Consider the following 16,313-nt stretch of genomic DNA (forward strand, 5'->3'; position numbering starts at 1 on the left):
CTTAGTAACACAAGCAAATGAATTTTTAAAAAAACTATTGTATATAAATAGCCCAAAAACTCAAATTCAATGAGGGTATTTCAATCTCTTATGTTAAACTAAAACAACTCAAAAAATTATAATAGACAGCTGAACTCATATTAGGCAAAGCTTTAATAACTCAAGCGGCATCATGGAAAAAATCATGTAGTTATGTTGGAAAACATTCACAATCTAAAATTACACCAAAATGGAAAAAAAAATAGACAAAACACGAAATTGGGTTATTATTTAGAGTAATCTAATTTAAAGGTGAAAACAGAAAGGACAAAACTCAGTAAATGTGTTTTGTGGTAATACGTTTCCAAAGGTCGGGTAGTGGTCAAACCTAAATAGGTACTTAACATCATGTCTGAAGAAATGGAATCACCAATAGCGTCGGATGTGCATGCGTCGTCATTACCTGCTTATTAAGTATAGGGAAAAGATAATGCATTATACAGTCAGTGCTTCAAAAAGCAACTAATATAAATTGAAATATTAAAAAGATGACAAATGTAAAATAATAATGACATACTTAAATTGAAGGGCCGATGTACAGGATTCTGTAAGCCAAGATTACGCTTACTCATACATTTCGATACGATTGATGGAGGTTCAGAGGACCGGAGTTTCCGGTACAGAAAAGATACGAAAGCAATTATTTTGATGAGCGTCATTGTAAGAGGTAGCTAATTTAACACAACTAAATGATTTCTGACTGTAGAAGACATTTATACTATATGATGCGCATTTTGGAACCGTTGAAGAGAGTAGTTTAGAAAGAAAAACCATAAACAGACCTTTTTATATTTTCTCGACCGAGTGGAGTCGCGATATGAAGCTAATATTGTAGCCGATGATATAGAATCTTCCGGTCCTAAAAAGGACACCAACATACCAAGAATGAACAGACACCAAGGTCATGTAAGCATAGTAAAAGACTGACAATTGTGATAAAAGTGCACCGTAAAAAAAGAAGACGTTAGAAAATATAATGGCTAACCTTCTTCAGCCATTTTGTTCATGTGCGGAAGTAAGATTCAGAAGTAAAACTGGTGTTGACAATCCTGCAATGCCACGGCGATGACAAGTGCATTGGACGTTTAAACCTGCTACAGAAAACCTATATCAGTTGATCCAATACTATTGTAATATGCATGGTAGCACAGAATTAACAGTGATCTGCACAATGGCCAAATCGATTCCGTATACAATGCCCAATGTCCAATCCAACCAAATTTTATTTTTTTCAAGATGCTTAACCAAATTTTGACATTTCGTGATTTTTTTTTCTTTTTTCTTTTTCTTTTTTTTTTGTATTTAAAGGAAAAGGTAAAAGTTACAGTACAAGAGCCCAACACCCAAACAAGACCCAACAACTCTGGAGCAAAACAACATTTCCTGAATTTTGATTGGCAGAGGATTTAATGGTTGAGAGAAAAATGTACATGTATGCACAACATAAACTTGTAAAATAAACAAGATCACACAATTATCAAAGAAGTGGATACATACTGGTGGTTTCCCATACGTCTGGTGGAATCTAAATTGAATCTGATTTAGATTTTCTAAATATAAAAATTTGATTTTGATACAGTAACTACGATTTAGCATTTCCTTTATGTATGGTTACTTTCCAATTTTTTTGTCCCGAGGATATAAGTTATATGAAAAGTGGCTCAAAGAAAACTTTTATGCTCATGATTTGAAAGTGCCAACATTTTTTTATGCTGTCTAAACTGCAGGCAAAACATGCTCATTTAGACGCTCAAAGAATTGCTGTCAGATGTCTTGGGACTTTTTGGGTTGTTAGAGAGAAAACCAAGCAAAGATATAGTGAGGCAATTACTGCTCTCTTTTGCTAAAGGACTTGCGCGAATAGACATAATGGCCTCTAAGACATTAATTGATCTCAGGAACAACTAATACCGAGTACATATAAGTATCGGTATTGATTAAAGAAAAAAAAATCGAATCTCAGTAGAGGGTTTTGTGACATAAATATGTATTATTTGCATTTATAAAAGTATTTGTAAGCTGCTTTGATATTTTGTATATTCGATATTTTTGGTACATAAATATTTTATGATGAGGAAGTGCTAAATTAATGTGTTGAGAGTGTGTTCCCCTATTTTATTTAACTAATTTCAGCAATTACGTGTCTTTAAGTATCTACAGCCATGCGACTATTTTTGGTTAAATTGTTGCCAATAAAAAAATATAACTCTTTAAATTTTTATACATTATGGTTTTATTAAAGTTCTGCATAATTTTCGTTAAACCAGCATTGTTGACATAAAAAAATAAATGCATATATACTTATATAAATGTAAAACAGATCACGCATACAATAAAATACTGTGAATCAATTCAATTTCGTACTCGGTATTTGATTCTCTACTACAAGTGCACAACACCATAGACCATACTATATACCTATATCCATCAAATTGTTCTGCAGAAAGTTTGTCAAAAAAAAAAAAATTGTAGCTACTTCAAGGAAAGCATTGTTGACATTAAAAAATCAATGCATATATACGTATATAAATGTAAAACAGATCACGCATACAATAAAATACTGTGAATCAATTCAATTTCGTACTCGGTATTTGATTCTCTACTACAAGTGCACAACACCATAGACCATAATATATACCTATATCCATCAAATTGTTCTGCAGAAAGTTTGTCAAAAAAAAAAAAATTGTAGCTACTTCAAGGAAAGCATATTATTTTTTAAAAAGTCAATGAGCTTTCTGTGTGTATTCTTTAAAAGTCAAGGAAAACATACTATATACAGAAAACAAAATCATAATATGAAGTATGAACTAAACTTTCACAACCTAATCCCATAACCTCTGTACCTGGACGTTGTCGTAGAGCTCAAACAACGGAACTGCGAGTACTCTCTCTCCGACATGTGAACAACGTAAAGCTTTTTGCATTTCTGTAATGAACCTGGCAAACATCGGAAGAGAAATATTGACATTTACACCGATAATAGCAACAACCCAAACATATATAACCAGTAAAGGCTACAGATTTGAACAAATATGTTTGTTCCATTGCAACTTAACTACAAGCTGAAACACAACTGGATACCAGAGAAGAACTCTACAAAAGTCATTATTTACACCCTTTACAAGATAACTTCTAAAACATGCCAGCTGTCTTTCGCTTCCTGCTGACGTGAAACCACTTTCTTATTCAAATTGTATGGTTTCACGTCATGTACTCTTTCCGTATCATTATACAAATTCATCTTTCTTTATTTTCGGAATATTCAGAGGAAAATATCAAACGTATGTTATGATCCTACAAAGCCCATATTAGCTTTGTAAATCCGATATAAAGCTTAATGAGATATATATAAATGACTGTAAGCTAACATCTCACGTTGAAAGATAACTTGAACATGAAAAAAAGATGCAGTAGCTGAAATATGGTAACATACGTTGGTGACTGTAAGCTAACATCTCCCATATTAGTGACTGTAAGCTAATTCATATTTATGCATACGTAAGTTATCTTGTATCTCCTATAAATTCACATATATCCCCATCTCTTTACGTTGGTTTCTTAGTGCACTTATTTGAATAACTTGTTCTCTGGGATGGATGGGTTTCCCTGCTTTCGTATCATTAGCTTGTATTTCAGCAGTGAAACAAAAGACTTGCAACGGTACATGTGTATAAAAAAAATATAGGAGAGATACCTTGAGATGATCAGGCATGCGCTTAAACTTCTTTACAAGATCCTTCTCCAAGGGAGCTGCTCCGGAAACTTGAACTAAAAGTCTTCGCATCAGCTGGATCGCCACTTGATCTGCCGAGCCGAAATTAAGCAAAACAAGAACTCTACACAATGCCAAGATGTAGGACTTCACCATTAACAATCCACACTCTTGAAATCATAATGAGATCAATCAATCTAATTGAAACTCAATCAATAAGTCAGCCTAAAATCTCAATCAACCAAAAACCATGAATCACCAACTAAATCAATCCAAACAACCACGATTTCGGAATCCCCAAATCAGATGACAATTTCAAACCTTAGAAAACAATTAAAAAACCCCTAATTTACAAACCTAAAAGTCTGGAAGCTGATGACGAAGACAGAGGAATCGGGCGGCCGAGATTCTTCGGAAGCGTCGTTGCCAGCGAGGACAGAGCAGAGGTCAGCGACGGGGCGGAAGCGGCTTGGCAGAGGCGGACTCGGCGGAGGAGAAAGAGTCCTGTCAAGTCGCGCAGAGGACTCGGAAGCGCGCGTCGAGTGAGCGCGAGGACAGAGAGACAACAGGCGAGAGGGAGAGATGGCGGCGCCCGGTCGCTGGTCGCGCAGTCGGCAGAGGCGCGCGCGCAGTCGGGGTCGGCGCTCGCGCGGGAGAGAGGAAGAGAGGACGAAGGAGAGGGAGCGGGTGAGAGAGAGGAAGAGGGGAAAAGGGTGGTGGCGACAGCTGTATCGAACAAGTGTGAAAACAAAATCAGAACAGCAAAAGCGTGAAAGAGATTTGGATTTCATATTGACTTACTCTCTATATCCGGAAGCTCTTGCGCAAGACATTTCTTAATTTATTTTTTGTTGATTTGGAATGTAAATGAGACAGTCCAGTGTGAGTGATGGAGAGACATTTACCATTCCCGACCATGAGTTTGTCACTGCCATTGTACTCAGTGTTCATGTGAAGCTTGTCCAGCTCAGCAGTCACGTGATTCGTTGCACCAGAATCAGCATACCACGCTGGATCAGCTACAGTTTCAGGACCAGCATAGAACGCTGCCTTGTTGAGTGGATTGTTGTTGTTGCTTGTTGCTGGTGCTGAGATAGGTCCTTGGAAGGACTCATCGAGTCTGTGCCAACACGCAATAGCCACGTGTCCTTGCTTACCACAGATCTGACAAGTAGGTCTTGAGTTTGAACCTTGACCACCAGTGAAACGTCCTCGACCACCTCTGCCCCTAGAGCGACCTCTACCATGAGTATCTGTGTAGTTCGCCATTGCTCCATTGTAGTTTGTTGAGACTGACTGAACATCAATCGTTGATTGTGAGGTGAGCTGGTCAATGCGCGTTTCTTGTGAGAGAGCCATAGCTAAGACCTCTTGGACGGTTATTCCAGACGATTCACCATCACATTGTTGCAGACGGTTGTTTACCAATGCAACAACAACATCATACTCAACAGGTAATCCCATGAGTAGTGCCAGGATCAGATCATCGTCGGAGATGTCACCACCAGCCAAGAAAATTGAGTCTACGATGGCTTCCATTTTGGCGAAGTAGTCACAGATCGAAAGACTTCCTTTCTTTGTTGCTTGGAGCTGAGTCTTCAGAGGAATTAACCTAGCCTTCGATCTGACAGCAAACCTCTGTTCCAGAGCAATCCACATTCCATGAGAAGAACGGATTCTTGTGACTGACCTGAGAATCGTGGTTGATAGAGACGAAAGGAGCCAACTCAAGAGAAGCTGATCCTCTCTCAACCACTGGATATACTCTGGATTTGTTGATTTCGTGACATTTCCTTGCGGATCTGTGTGTTTGACGAATTCCTTGGGGTAGATCTTCGTTCCGAAGACAAATCCTTCAAGGTTGTGTCCAATTACTGCTGGTAAGACTTGGCTTCTCCAAACAGAGTAGTTTTCTTTGTCGAGCTTGACAGAGATTGCAGATGAGAGAGTAGGAGCGAAGTGTGGAGAGACTGATGATCTCGGGATCTCTGATGACGACGAGGAAATTCCGTCGAACGCCATTGATATATCTCTGATACCAAGTGAAGCTTTGGATAATCTCAGATCTAGGAGAATCCAATGCTCTAGAGAGAGAATCTTCTCTATGAGCCTTTTTGTGTATTTGTATTGCTTAACTGAATTAATTGAGTTACACGTATTTATATAAACCATAACTGTCTAGATACATTGTATTTATCTAACTATCTTCCTAACCGCCTAACCGTCTTGACCAGCGCCTTGACCAATGGGCGCTCAGCTGGCACGGCAGGTGAGCTGGCTGTGATCAGGTGTGGACCTCTTCAGGGTTGTTTCTATCAAATGTCGATCATAAGCATACCTTAGTACAGTTCCCGACGCGCGATGGCCCTTTCATCCTTAAAGTGACTAACAATATTGGACACTCAAAAGAACTAACTATTCCTATAGCATTTTAATTTTCCAAGTTTTAACATCTTTAAACTCGGTGATCTCGTCTTCTAGCTAGATCTACAAATCTCATTTACAAATCAAGTGAAGTGATTTATATTAGAGATGAAACGCAGTCGTTTCAGTCTCTGCTTTTGTTTTTATTTTATCTTGTGTATAGACACGTGTATAGCACGGATAGGCTAAATTAGTTATGTTAGTTGCTCCGTGTATATAAACACACACATTGTACATTTTCTGGTTAATGAGAATTTGCATACTCGATCTCACATTGAGTCGAGACCATTATCTCCCAAACACTCTCTCAGTCTGATCTCAATATGGTATCAGAGCTCTAAATTCCGCCATTGTTAGAGCATTTTGGAGCTTTGTCTTTACCTGAACTCGAGTCATCGGCGATACTCTGTTTCTGGCACCAAGTGAATGGAGGAACAGAGCAACACTTCGATGGAGAATTTAGCGTTCGGAGCTTCACGAAGGTCAGTAATCGATGATCCACTGAGTGCATATTATCTGCATCATTCAGACAATCCAGGTACAGTTCTCGTATCTCAATTGCTGAATGGAGATAATTATGCGTCGTGGAATCGATCGATGTTGATTGCGCTGTCCGTGAAGAACAAGTTAGGGTTTGTTGATGGATCTATCGTGAAACCTGATGGATCTGATCCACACCTATTGAATTCATGGAGACGCAACAACCATATCGTGATCTCTTGGTTGTTGAACTCTGTTTCGAAGGAAATTTCATCGAACATTTTGTTCGGAGAATCAGCTGCGGAGATCTGGAATGATCTGAACGAGAGGTTTCAGCAATCCAATGGACCGCGCATTTTCCAGTTGAAACGAGAACTCACAAACCTAACTCAAGATCAGCGATCGGTTGGGATGTACTTCACAAGGTTGAAAGCAATTTGGGAGGAGTTGAACAATTTTCGACCAAATTGTACTTGTGGAACGTGTAAATGTGGAGGTGTGAAGAAACTTAATGAGTTCTTCCAAAATGAGTATGTGATGAGCTTCCTTATGGGACTCAATGACTCGTTCTCAGCAGTGAGGAGTCAAGTGCTACTCATGGATCCTATTCCTGCAATCAACAAGGTGTTTGCATTAATTACACAAGAGGAGAAACAGCGAAGTGTTGGAAACGAGCATGGCAACATGGAACAAACCAGTACTGTGGCGATGGCAGTGAAAGATGACTTGCAGAAGAAGCCATACAAAAAGGACAAGGAGAAACCGACGTGTGCTCATTGCAAGATCCCAGGCCACACTGCTGACAAGTGCTACAAACTCCATGGCTATCCCCCGGGGAGCAGGAAGCCGAAGAGTCAGGTCAACTGTGCTGAGGCCAAAGATCAGGCAGTCAAGCATGAGGATCAAGACCAGCTGACAACAACTTAGTTGTATGAGCAGTGCAACCAGTTGATGGCGATGCTCTCCAGTCACATGAACACCTCCAAGCCTAGCTCATCCAATTCAGATGTCAATCAGACTACCTATGTCACAGGTGCCTGTTACTATGCCAACTCTTGTGATTACTTGTCAAACACACATACAGTATGGCTTTCAGATTCTGGAGCTTCCAAGCACATATGTGCTCATAGCTCTCAGTTCATAAGCCTCAAGTCCATCAGTGGTGCTACTGTTACACTACCCAACCATACTGTCATACCAGTTCATTTGTTTGGAGATGTCAGACTCAACAATAATCTGGTTTTGAGAAGTGTGTTGTATGTTCCTGGATTCAAGTTCAACTTACTGTCAGTTGGAGCTATCACTGAGCAGTCTGGTGTTGAAGTTACATTTACAGATGTTGATTTCGTCAAGCCTCCTCCTTCTTCTCGAAGTATGGAGGATTTGTGCGACAAATGGTCTGAGATGGGCATCGGAGAGGAAGAGGACGGGGATGTGTTAGTCATTGAAGAGGAGGAACTTGCGAGCACGGCGGTCGATCTCTCTGACTGCCTTCTCGGGAGGCTGCTACGGCAAAAAGCCTTCAACCGAGGTGCGCTTAAGTCGGTCATGGCCACGATTTGGAGGACGAGTGGAAAGCTCGAAATCAGCGATCACCGGGACGGAATCCTCTGCTTCCGGTTCGGGAACAGGGCCGATAAGAGGCGGGTCTGGGAATTGGGGCCATGGACGTTTGACAAATCCCTCCTAGTTTTGAATGACCCTGAGATTGAAAAGGACAAAGATGATGAATTCCGACATATGGATTTCTGGGTTCAGATTCACGGAATCCCTCTCAAGTTTCGGTCGGCAAGAATGGGTGAGCTTGTCGGAGGACGAATAGGACGGGTTACCAAAGTTGACAAGGATAAGGAGGGTAGAATCAATGGGGATTTCATTCGGGTCCGTGTCGCGGTGGACATAGGCAAACCTCTGATGAAGGGAACATTTCTTAAGCTTGGGACGGAGGAGGGGAAGGCCTGGGTGACTTTCCGATACGAAAAACTCGGAGACTTTTGTTTCGTGTGTGGAAGGCTCGGGCACTGTGGCTCTGACTGTCATGAGAAGGAGGAGCTGGGTGTGGGGGGAACCCCAAGTATGGAGCTGGGCTGAGAGGACAGCCCCCTCACAAATCTAACGGTGGTACTTGGAGGTTTAACGGTGTGGGACCTAACCGGGAACCTGGTTGGGCTGGGCCGGAGTCCTGTTCTGCGAAAACTCACCGGGACTCGTCAAAAGCTTTGCAAGAGGAGTCGGGGGAGAGAGGCGAGAAACAGAGGCGTGGGAAGGAAAAACAATCGCCGCCGATGGAGACAGAGACCGGCCCGACCGCGACTCTGACCAAGCCACCGACAAGGGAAGATGAGCCGACGAAGGATAAAGAGATCAATCCGGGAGGGCCGCCGAGTGAAGCCATGGATACCGAGATGCCGACTGAGGAGAACCACCATGACAACCCTGGTCCGACGACGGTTAGGGCTGACGCGCGTGGATCTCAAACGAGGAGCGAAGTCAATCCCTCGGGCACCGGGTCTCATTGCCAGTCTGGGGTAGGCAAAACTTACCCTAAAAAAAAGGAGGAGGGTTTTGGGGCCGTTTCGGGGAGAGGAAGTGACAACGGCTCTTTGGAGCAGGTTACTAGTTCTGGTAAAGAGAAAGCTACAGAGAGCATGAATTCTGGGGCAGTTGGTGAAGGATTTATCAATCCCGCTGAGGACCTAGTGGGTATTTCGAGTGAGCTGGGACCCACTGTCCTTGGGGCAGAGGAGGATTTGGTCAAAGATGGAGGGGAAGACCTTGTTGGGCCTACCAGAATTTTTAAGCCCAACGGCTTGGAAGGCCTTGCCCATGACTTGGCTGGGAAACTTGCTGGGCCTCTTCGGCAACGCTCCAAAGGCCAGTCTGGGCCCCTTTTTCAACCGGGCCTGGACCCCTTTGGGGCTCTTCAGCAAAAGGGCCAGGACCCCCCTGGGAGTTTCACTGCCAAGAGAACGCCCTGTGACACCAGGAAAAGGCCCCTTGGGTGCAAACCGGGTCTAGGACGGGATGTGGGAGCCGAGACAAAAGCGGGGGCTGCCGGCGACAATGAAGGTGGGTCGGGGAAGAGGAAATCGAGCGAGAGGGTCAGAATTGGGAACGTCAAGAAGATGGCACGCATGTTTGAAGCCGGCGGAGGTGAGACCAATGAGGGAGGCTACACCGACGGGAACAAGGCGAGCCCTTCTTCCACTCGTCGGGTGATCCAGTGGGAGATGGTAGCTGACACGGGCCCCGGGTCCGATGGTGAGAGTGGGCAAGGGAGAGTGTTGAGATCCACGCTCGACACTCAGGTAAGTCCATCTATCTCCCTTCATTCTCTTGCGCTTCAGTTTGATATAGGACATAGAGACTTACTTTCTGCCACACATGACCTAGGTAGGAGAGACTTATTTTCTGTTACTCGCACTTTGGAAGTTTCTAGTTCGTTAGATTCGACCTTAGTTGTTACTGATGAGAGAGCGGCGCCCCTCGAGAGCGAGGGCCGCCGAACGCAATGATAGGCGTTATCTGGAACGTCCAGGGGTTAGGCAACCCCGGGACGAGGTCAGCCCTCCTCGCCCACGTTCGTGATCATAGTCCCGATTTTATCTTTCTGTCGGAGACTAGACTACGGAGTGAGGGGGCTGAAAGAGTGAGAGTGTTGCTGGGTTTTGATGGTTGTATGACGGTGGACTGTCTTGGTAGGAGTGGAGGCTTGATGTTACTTTGGAAAGAGCCTGTGAGATTCCTACTCGGGACGTTTTCGAGATATCACATCGAGGGAGATTTGGTTAACGAGTTAGGCGAGAGTTGGAGATTTGCGGGGATCTACGGTGATCCAGTGAGCGCTCAGAGGAGACATACTTGGGAGCTTCTTCGTCGCCTCCGGAATTCTTACACGGGTCCTTGGTTAGTTGGGGGCGACATGAACGAAGTCGCCTCCAACTCTGAGATTAGAGGAGGTAGAGATAGAGGTCCCGACCAGTTGTCTTCTTTCAGAGAGATGATTTCGGATTGCGACATCCATGACTTAGGCTTTGAGGGAGACCCATTCACCTGGCGCAGAGGAAGTATGGAGGAGCGCTTGGATAGATGCCTCGCGAGTCACGAGTGGAGCGATCTCTTCCCTTCGGCCACTGTTCGACACTTGAGGTTCTGGAGTTCGGACCATAGACCACTTCTTCTGCTTACAGCGGGTCTCAGAGATCGCCGGCGGAGCAGGAGGCCGAGGCGTTTCTTCTTTGAGGAGTCTTGGATAGGTGAGCCTGAGTGCGACGAGCGGATCCGTAGAGCTTGGGAGACGGGCCAGAGTGGTGATCAGAGTCCGAGCTTAGCTGATGCGATCTGTCAGTGCAGACAGAGTCTCTCCCGCTGGGGCGGAGAGAGGAACAGAGAGATCAGAGACAGGATTGAGAAGCAGAAGAAGATCGTTGAGCTTGCGGGTCTTTCGGGCCCGAACTTCTGTATGGAGTCCTTCAGACGGGAGGAGAGACAGCTTGACGCCTTAGTTCAGAAGGAGGAGCAGTACTGGAGACAGAGGAGCAGAGTGTCCTGGATGCGGTGCGGGGATAAGAACACGAAGCTTTTTCACCGCAAGGCTTCTGCTAGGAGGAAGAGGAACGCTATCAGAGGACTGGAGGACGATCACGGGGATTGGCACAGTGGAGACACTGAGATAGAGAGGATCGTCTCCGGTTACTTTGGTGACATTTTCTCTTTCACGAGGCCTTCTTCGCAGAGTATCGAGTTAGTTTCTGCGGACGTACAGCCTAGGATCTCAGAGGCTTTGAACGCCGAGTTGGAGCGCCCTTTTGAGCCATGGGAGGTGAAAAAGGCGCTTTTCTCGATGGATGCGATCAAGGCCCCGGGAAGTGACGGCTTTCCCACGATTTTTTACCAGAGATATTGGGACGTAGTAGGCGAATCGGTCTTGAAGACCTGCCTTGGGATTCTTAACGACGGGGACGAGGTGGCCACCATTAATGATACTGTGGTCACCCTTATCCCCCTTATCCCCAAAGTCGAGGACCCGAGTCGATTAGCCTGTGCAACGTGATCTATAAGATAGTGGCCAAGTGCTTGGTCAACCGTCTTAAGACTACTATGCACGTCGCTATTTCTGAGTCCCAGAGCGCTTTCGTTGGTGGTAGACTGATCTTCGATAATGTCATGGTTGGTTTCGAGGCTCTCCACACGATGAAGCGGAAACGCTTCGGTAATGGAAAATGTGCGTCTCTCAAGCTCGACATGGCGAAGGCTTTCGACAGGGTTGAGTGGGTCTACCTGGAGTCGATGATGCTGAGACTGGGATACAACACGCGTTGGGTGCACCTTATCATGAGATGCGTTACCTCAGTCAGATTTGCTTTCAACATCAACGGCTCCATTCGAGGCAGTGTGACTCCTTTCAGAGGCCTCCGCCAGGGGGACCCTCTCTCTCCTTTCCTCTTCCTCTTCTGCTCTGAGGGTCTCTCGAGCCTCTTTCGAGCGAGTGAGGATTTCGGAGCGATTTTAGGAGTCCGGTTCCGGGATATCCATGTGTCTCACCTTCTCTTTGCGGATGATAGCTTGGTTTTTTGCCGAGCGACTCCTGACGAGTGTGAGAGGGTTACTGACATTCTTCGAACTTATTCTATGGCCTCGGGCCAGATGGTGAACTTTCAGAAGTCCGATGTTTGTTTCGGTACGGAGGTTAGCGATGAGGAGGGTGAGGTGTTGGCTCAGATCCTAGGTGTCAGGAAGACGGACTGCCATAAGCGATACCTGGGTCTTCCCGCGTTCACGGGTCGGCGGAAGGCGAAGCTTTTTGGATTTGTGAGAGACCGTGTTTGGGCTAAGATTAAGAGTTGGAATGGCCTCTCCCTCTCGCAGGCTGGTAGAGAGGTCCTCATTAAATCCGTCCTTCAGTCGATCCCCAGTTACGTGGCCTCGTGCCACAAGATCCTGCTGCGTTTGATTAGAGACATCCACTCGGCGATCTCCAGATTCTGGTGGGGGGGTGGAACGGCGACGAAGAAGATCCACTGGTGCAAGTGGGAGGACCTCACGCGACACAAGTCAGAGGGCGGGATGGGCTTCAGAGATCTGGAGAAGTCCAACCAGGCCCTTTTGGCTAAGAGTGTCTGGAGACTTCACAGGAGACCGGATAGTCTGGTAGGTCGAGTCTACAGTCAGATCTACTTCCCCGACGGTGATATTATGACAGCTCTCCCTGGCTCGTGCAGCTCTTCCATTTGGCGCAGTCTTCTCTGGGGACGTGAGATCATTCAGTCCGGTTCGAGATGGCGGATCGGGGACGGGGAGTCTGTGTTGGTCATGGGCGACAGTTGGGTTCCGAGGGACAGACCGGCCACCTGGATTGACCCCCATTGGATTCCCCCCGATATGCGGGTAGCTGAGCTTATGAGACCCGATGACAACACTCTCGTTGCCAAGAGATGTATGAGAACACAAAAGATGTATGACAACACAAAAGAGAATCCCTAGTCACACATGTCATATCTCTAGCTTGTAGTCTCATTGATTCACACACATAGGGGTTGAAAAAAAAAGAGAGTATATATATATATATATTGTTGTCGTATTATATATAATGTTTCATGCGTAAACATGGCTTTTTGAATAGAAAGTGGATATTTATTTTAGTTCACATTCATCTGTCTTGAAACTTCACAGTGGCACTTGCATGGTTAATTCTATTCGAACCATTAGTTGTTTGGTTAGAGTGAAATGTCATTTAATGTTATGTCCAACAAAATAACTAATAAAACGAGGTGGGACATGAATGAAATGTAAAAAAATTTCAGTTGGCAGAAGATAAAAGCATTGGGGTAAGCGAAAAAAAAAGGCTGCAAAAGATAAGTTTTTTTTTTTTTTCAGAAAGAGATAAGGTTAATAATTATGTGATAAGGTTATGTTACAATGACAACACTCACGTTGCCAAGAGATGTATGACAACACAAAAGATGTATGACAACACAAAAGAAAATTGCTTTCCTTTTCTCATGTCTTGGTAATTTTGGCTCCAAAATGTTCATTTAATACGTGGTTCGTGAGATAGTCCAGAACTATAGATGTTTTTGTTAGGACTGGAAATATAATTTATATGTTGATTGTCACTTAGTCTATAAATAGAGGTTAGAAATAATCATTTACCGCTACCCTTCTGAGAGAGTTTGGGGTCTCTCGAATTCCTTGATTATCTTGTATTCAGTACCATTCTATTGAAATCTTCAAGGTTCATATATCAGCTTTCTTTCTTCTGGTGAAATCGAAAAACACATATAAAATGATCCACTATTTAGAGCACTTACAGAATTTTGTCTAAATGATGGTATTCATGTTGATCGAAGATGATCTCCATTCTCGTGCCACTAAACTATAAGCCTAAATCCAAAAGAAGGGACAAAATATTAAAAGTTAATTTATCGTTCACAATGTGATTTCAGTGTTCAACAATAATTAAAGTGAATCAGAAGAAGAATGTTTCGCTGACTTGATCATAATTTTTTTTTTGTTGGTATACTAGATTCAAAAGATACCGACAATAGAGTTGAAAGACGTTGAACTCAAGCCCGTGGGAGAAAATCCATGGGATTCCGAGGACGAACCGAACACAAACGAAATAGGAGAAACCGAGGAAGATGCTGTATCTAGTGATTCCGTAAAATCCATGGTGATGAAGATGCTGACCATCCCGTGAGCCGGTTCAACCGGCTTCAGACCAAATCGGGAATTGCAAAAGCGTTTCCGCTGGAGATTCTCGAGGATCCTTGTAAAGGCTACATTTCACATCTAGGCGAGTGCGTATTCGGGGTTGAAATCTTTGTTATCGAGTACAGAGGCAAAGTAGAGAGCGTTTCGATGCTCACGGGCAGAGAAATAACCAACCGAATCTTCACTTGGGTGATCAAGGACTTCTCCAAGCTGGGGAACGAATCGCACAAGTCCGAAGTTTTCGCTTCGGACAAAACGAATAAGTGGTGCGTGATTTGTCTTGTTTTTCTCTGGTGTTTGCGTTTTTTTTTTTTTTGGGTATAATTATTAGTGTTGTTGTGCCGGGTTTCTGTAGGGTGTTTACGATTCTTCCGACAGTCGTTCCGGAAGGAAGTATGAGAGTTATAAGATCAATGGTATTGGAGCTATCTCCGGTGACATTTGGTGAAATTCGCGGGTCGGTTTACGCAGAGTATAAGCTGAGAGTGCTCGATCAAATCAATGGCAAACACTTTGAGCGCACAGGTATGTCCACCCTTTTTTTTTGTTGCAATTGTTACCAAATTTGCCTACTAAGAGCATGTCCAATGTAGTGTTAAAAAAATCGAGCTAAATGTATAATTTGATGCACAATACCAAACAATCCAATTGAGTGCTATAATTTGTGTCTAAAATTGTAAAACAAAAGAAATGCATTTTACTATTGATCCCAAGGATTTAGACTAGCGGGCTTAGTTGGGTAAAATCAGATACTCACAGTTAAAAAAAAATAAGGAAAATTTCACACATATATCGTTTAAAGATGATAAGTCACTGAATACCTCAATTATTGAATATTCTATAAAAACCTCATTTTTTTTTTAGTTTTCAGATGATTTAATAGTTATATGAAATTAGACGGTAAACAACCAAGAAAAAGTTAAAGGAAACGGTAAACAATAAAAAAAAGTCAAATATAACAGGAAAAGCTTTAAAAAAATATCCTTGGAATAATAATGAGACATGAGATATTCTCGAAAAAAAAAAAAAATTAACCCGGTAGTCGAATAATTTCCTTAAAAAATAATAAGCATTTTTTTATATTTGGCGTTAGACCATTGCTAATCACACCACTCTAATTATGTAGTAGAGGTCCCAATTTTATAAGGAAGTAGCATTTACAATAGAATTCTACATCGGAGCATACGCGTAACCACATATTGTAAGATACTGGGCGTTTAGCAATGTGAAACGTTTAAATTGGTTATTTAGCATTACATATTCTAATGGATCCTTTTTTTATATGCTGCAGAGAGCTCATGTTTTGAACCCCCGAACAAAAGTCCGTGCAGCCACTTCACTCAGCTTATGCCGTTGGAGGATCTTCACGATGAGTCAAATGGATTTATCGTGAACGATACCCTGATTTTCCAAGCGGAATTTCTTGCTGTCTCTAAAACCATGATGTGTGGCCAAAAAAGAGAGAAAAGTGGAGGCGACAAACGAGAGCGAGTGAATGCCAGCTCTTAAAAAAAAAAAAAATATGTTCATGGGGTTTTTGTATATGGTGTCCATAATGTTCAAATGTCAACTTTCCATAACTGGGGCTTGATTTTTCATTATCTTGCAGGGGAGTAGCAAGTGACGGTTTTTTTTATCTTGGAGCGGAGTCTCAATCAAAAGAAGCAGATTGCTAAGTTTTGTTGATAATTAATTTTTTTTAAATCAATTTTTTTGATGCTATGCTTCTTTTTTTTTTCTTTTTTTTTTTCCTACTAAGATGTTATGCTTCTGAGGGGACTTAGTTTTTATAGTGTATAAGAAGTATTTGCATGTGCTAAGTTAAAGTTATCAAATCATGAGTTTTTATAAGCCATGTGATATGATTGTAAAAGAATTCTCAACTTTAGTATGGAAGAGGGTATTATTTTGCAGGAATTTAAAATGTTCGGGTATTATTTTG

The 16,313-nt window shown here is 43.0% G+C and overlaps 1 protein-coding gene across 1 annotated transcript; it reads left to right on the plus strand.

Annotated features, from left to right (window-relative positions):
• Positions 1-14,335: 14,335 nt before the first annotated feature.
• Positions 14,336-16,205, plus strand: LOC149388575 (ubiquitin C-terminal hydrolase 12-like). The gene is made up of 3 exons (XM_089623550.1): positions 14,336-14,637; positions 14,727-14,896; positions 15,663-16,205. Exons 1-3 carry the CDS (start codon positions 14,519-14,521, stop codon positions 15,878-15,880), a joined length of 507 nt encoding a protein of 168 aa, XP_089479676.1. The 5' UTR covers positions 14,336-14,518; the 3' UTR covers positions 15,881-16,205.
• The last annotated feature ends 108 nt before the right edge of the window (positions 16,206-16,313 follow it).

The sequence above is a fragment of the Urtica dioica genome, chromosome 8 (genome assembly GCF_054948205.1).
Source record: "Urtica dioica subsp. dioica isolate 48M chromosome 8, U.dioica_male_clone48M_v1_H2, whole genome shotgun sequence".
Classification (NCBI taxonomy): Eukaryota; Viridiplantae; Streptophyta; class Magnoliopsida; order Rosales; family Urticaceae; genus Urtica; species Urtica dioica.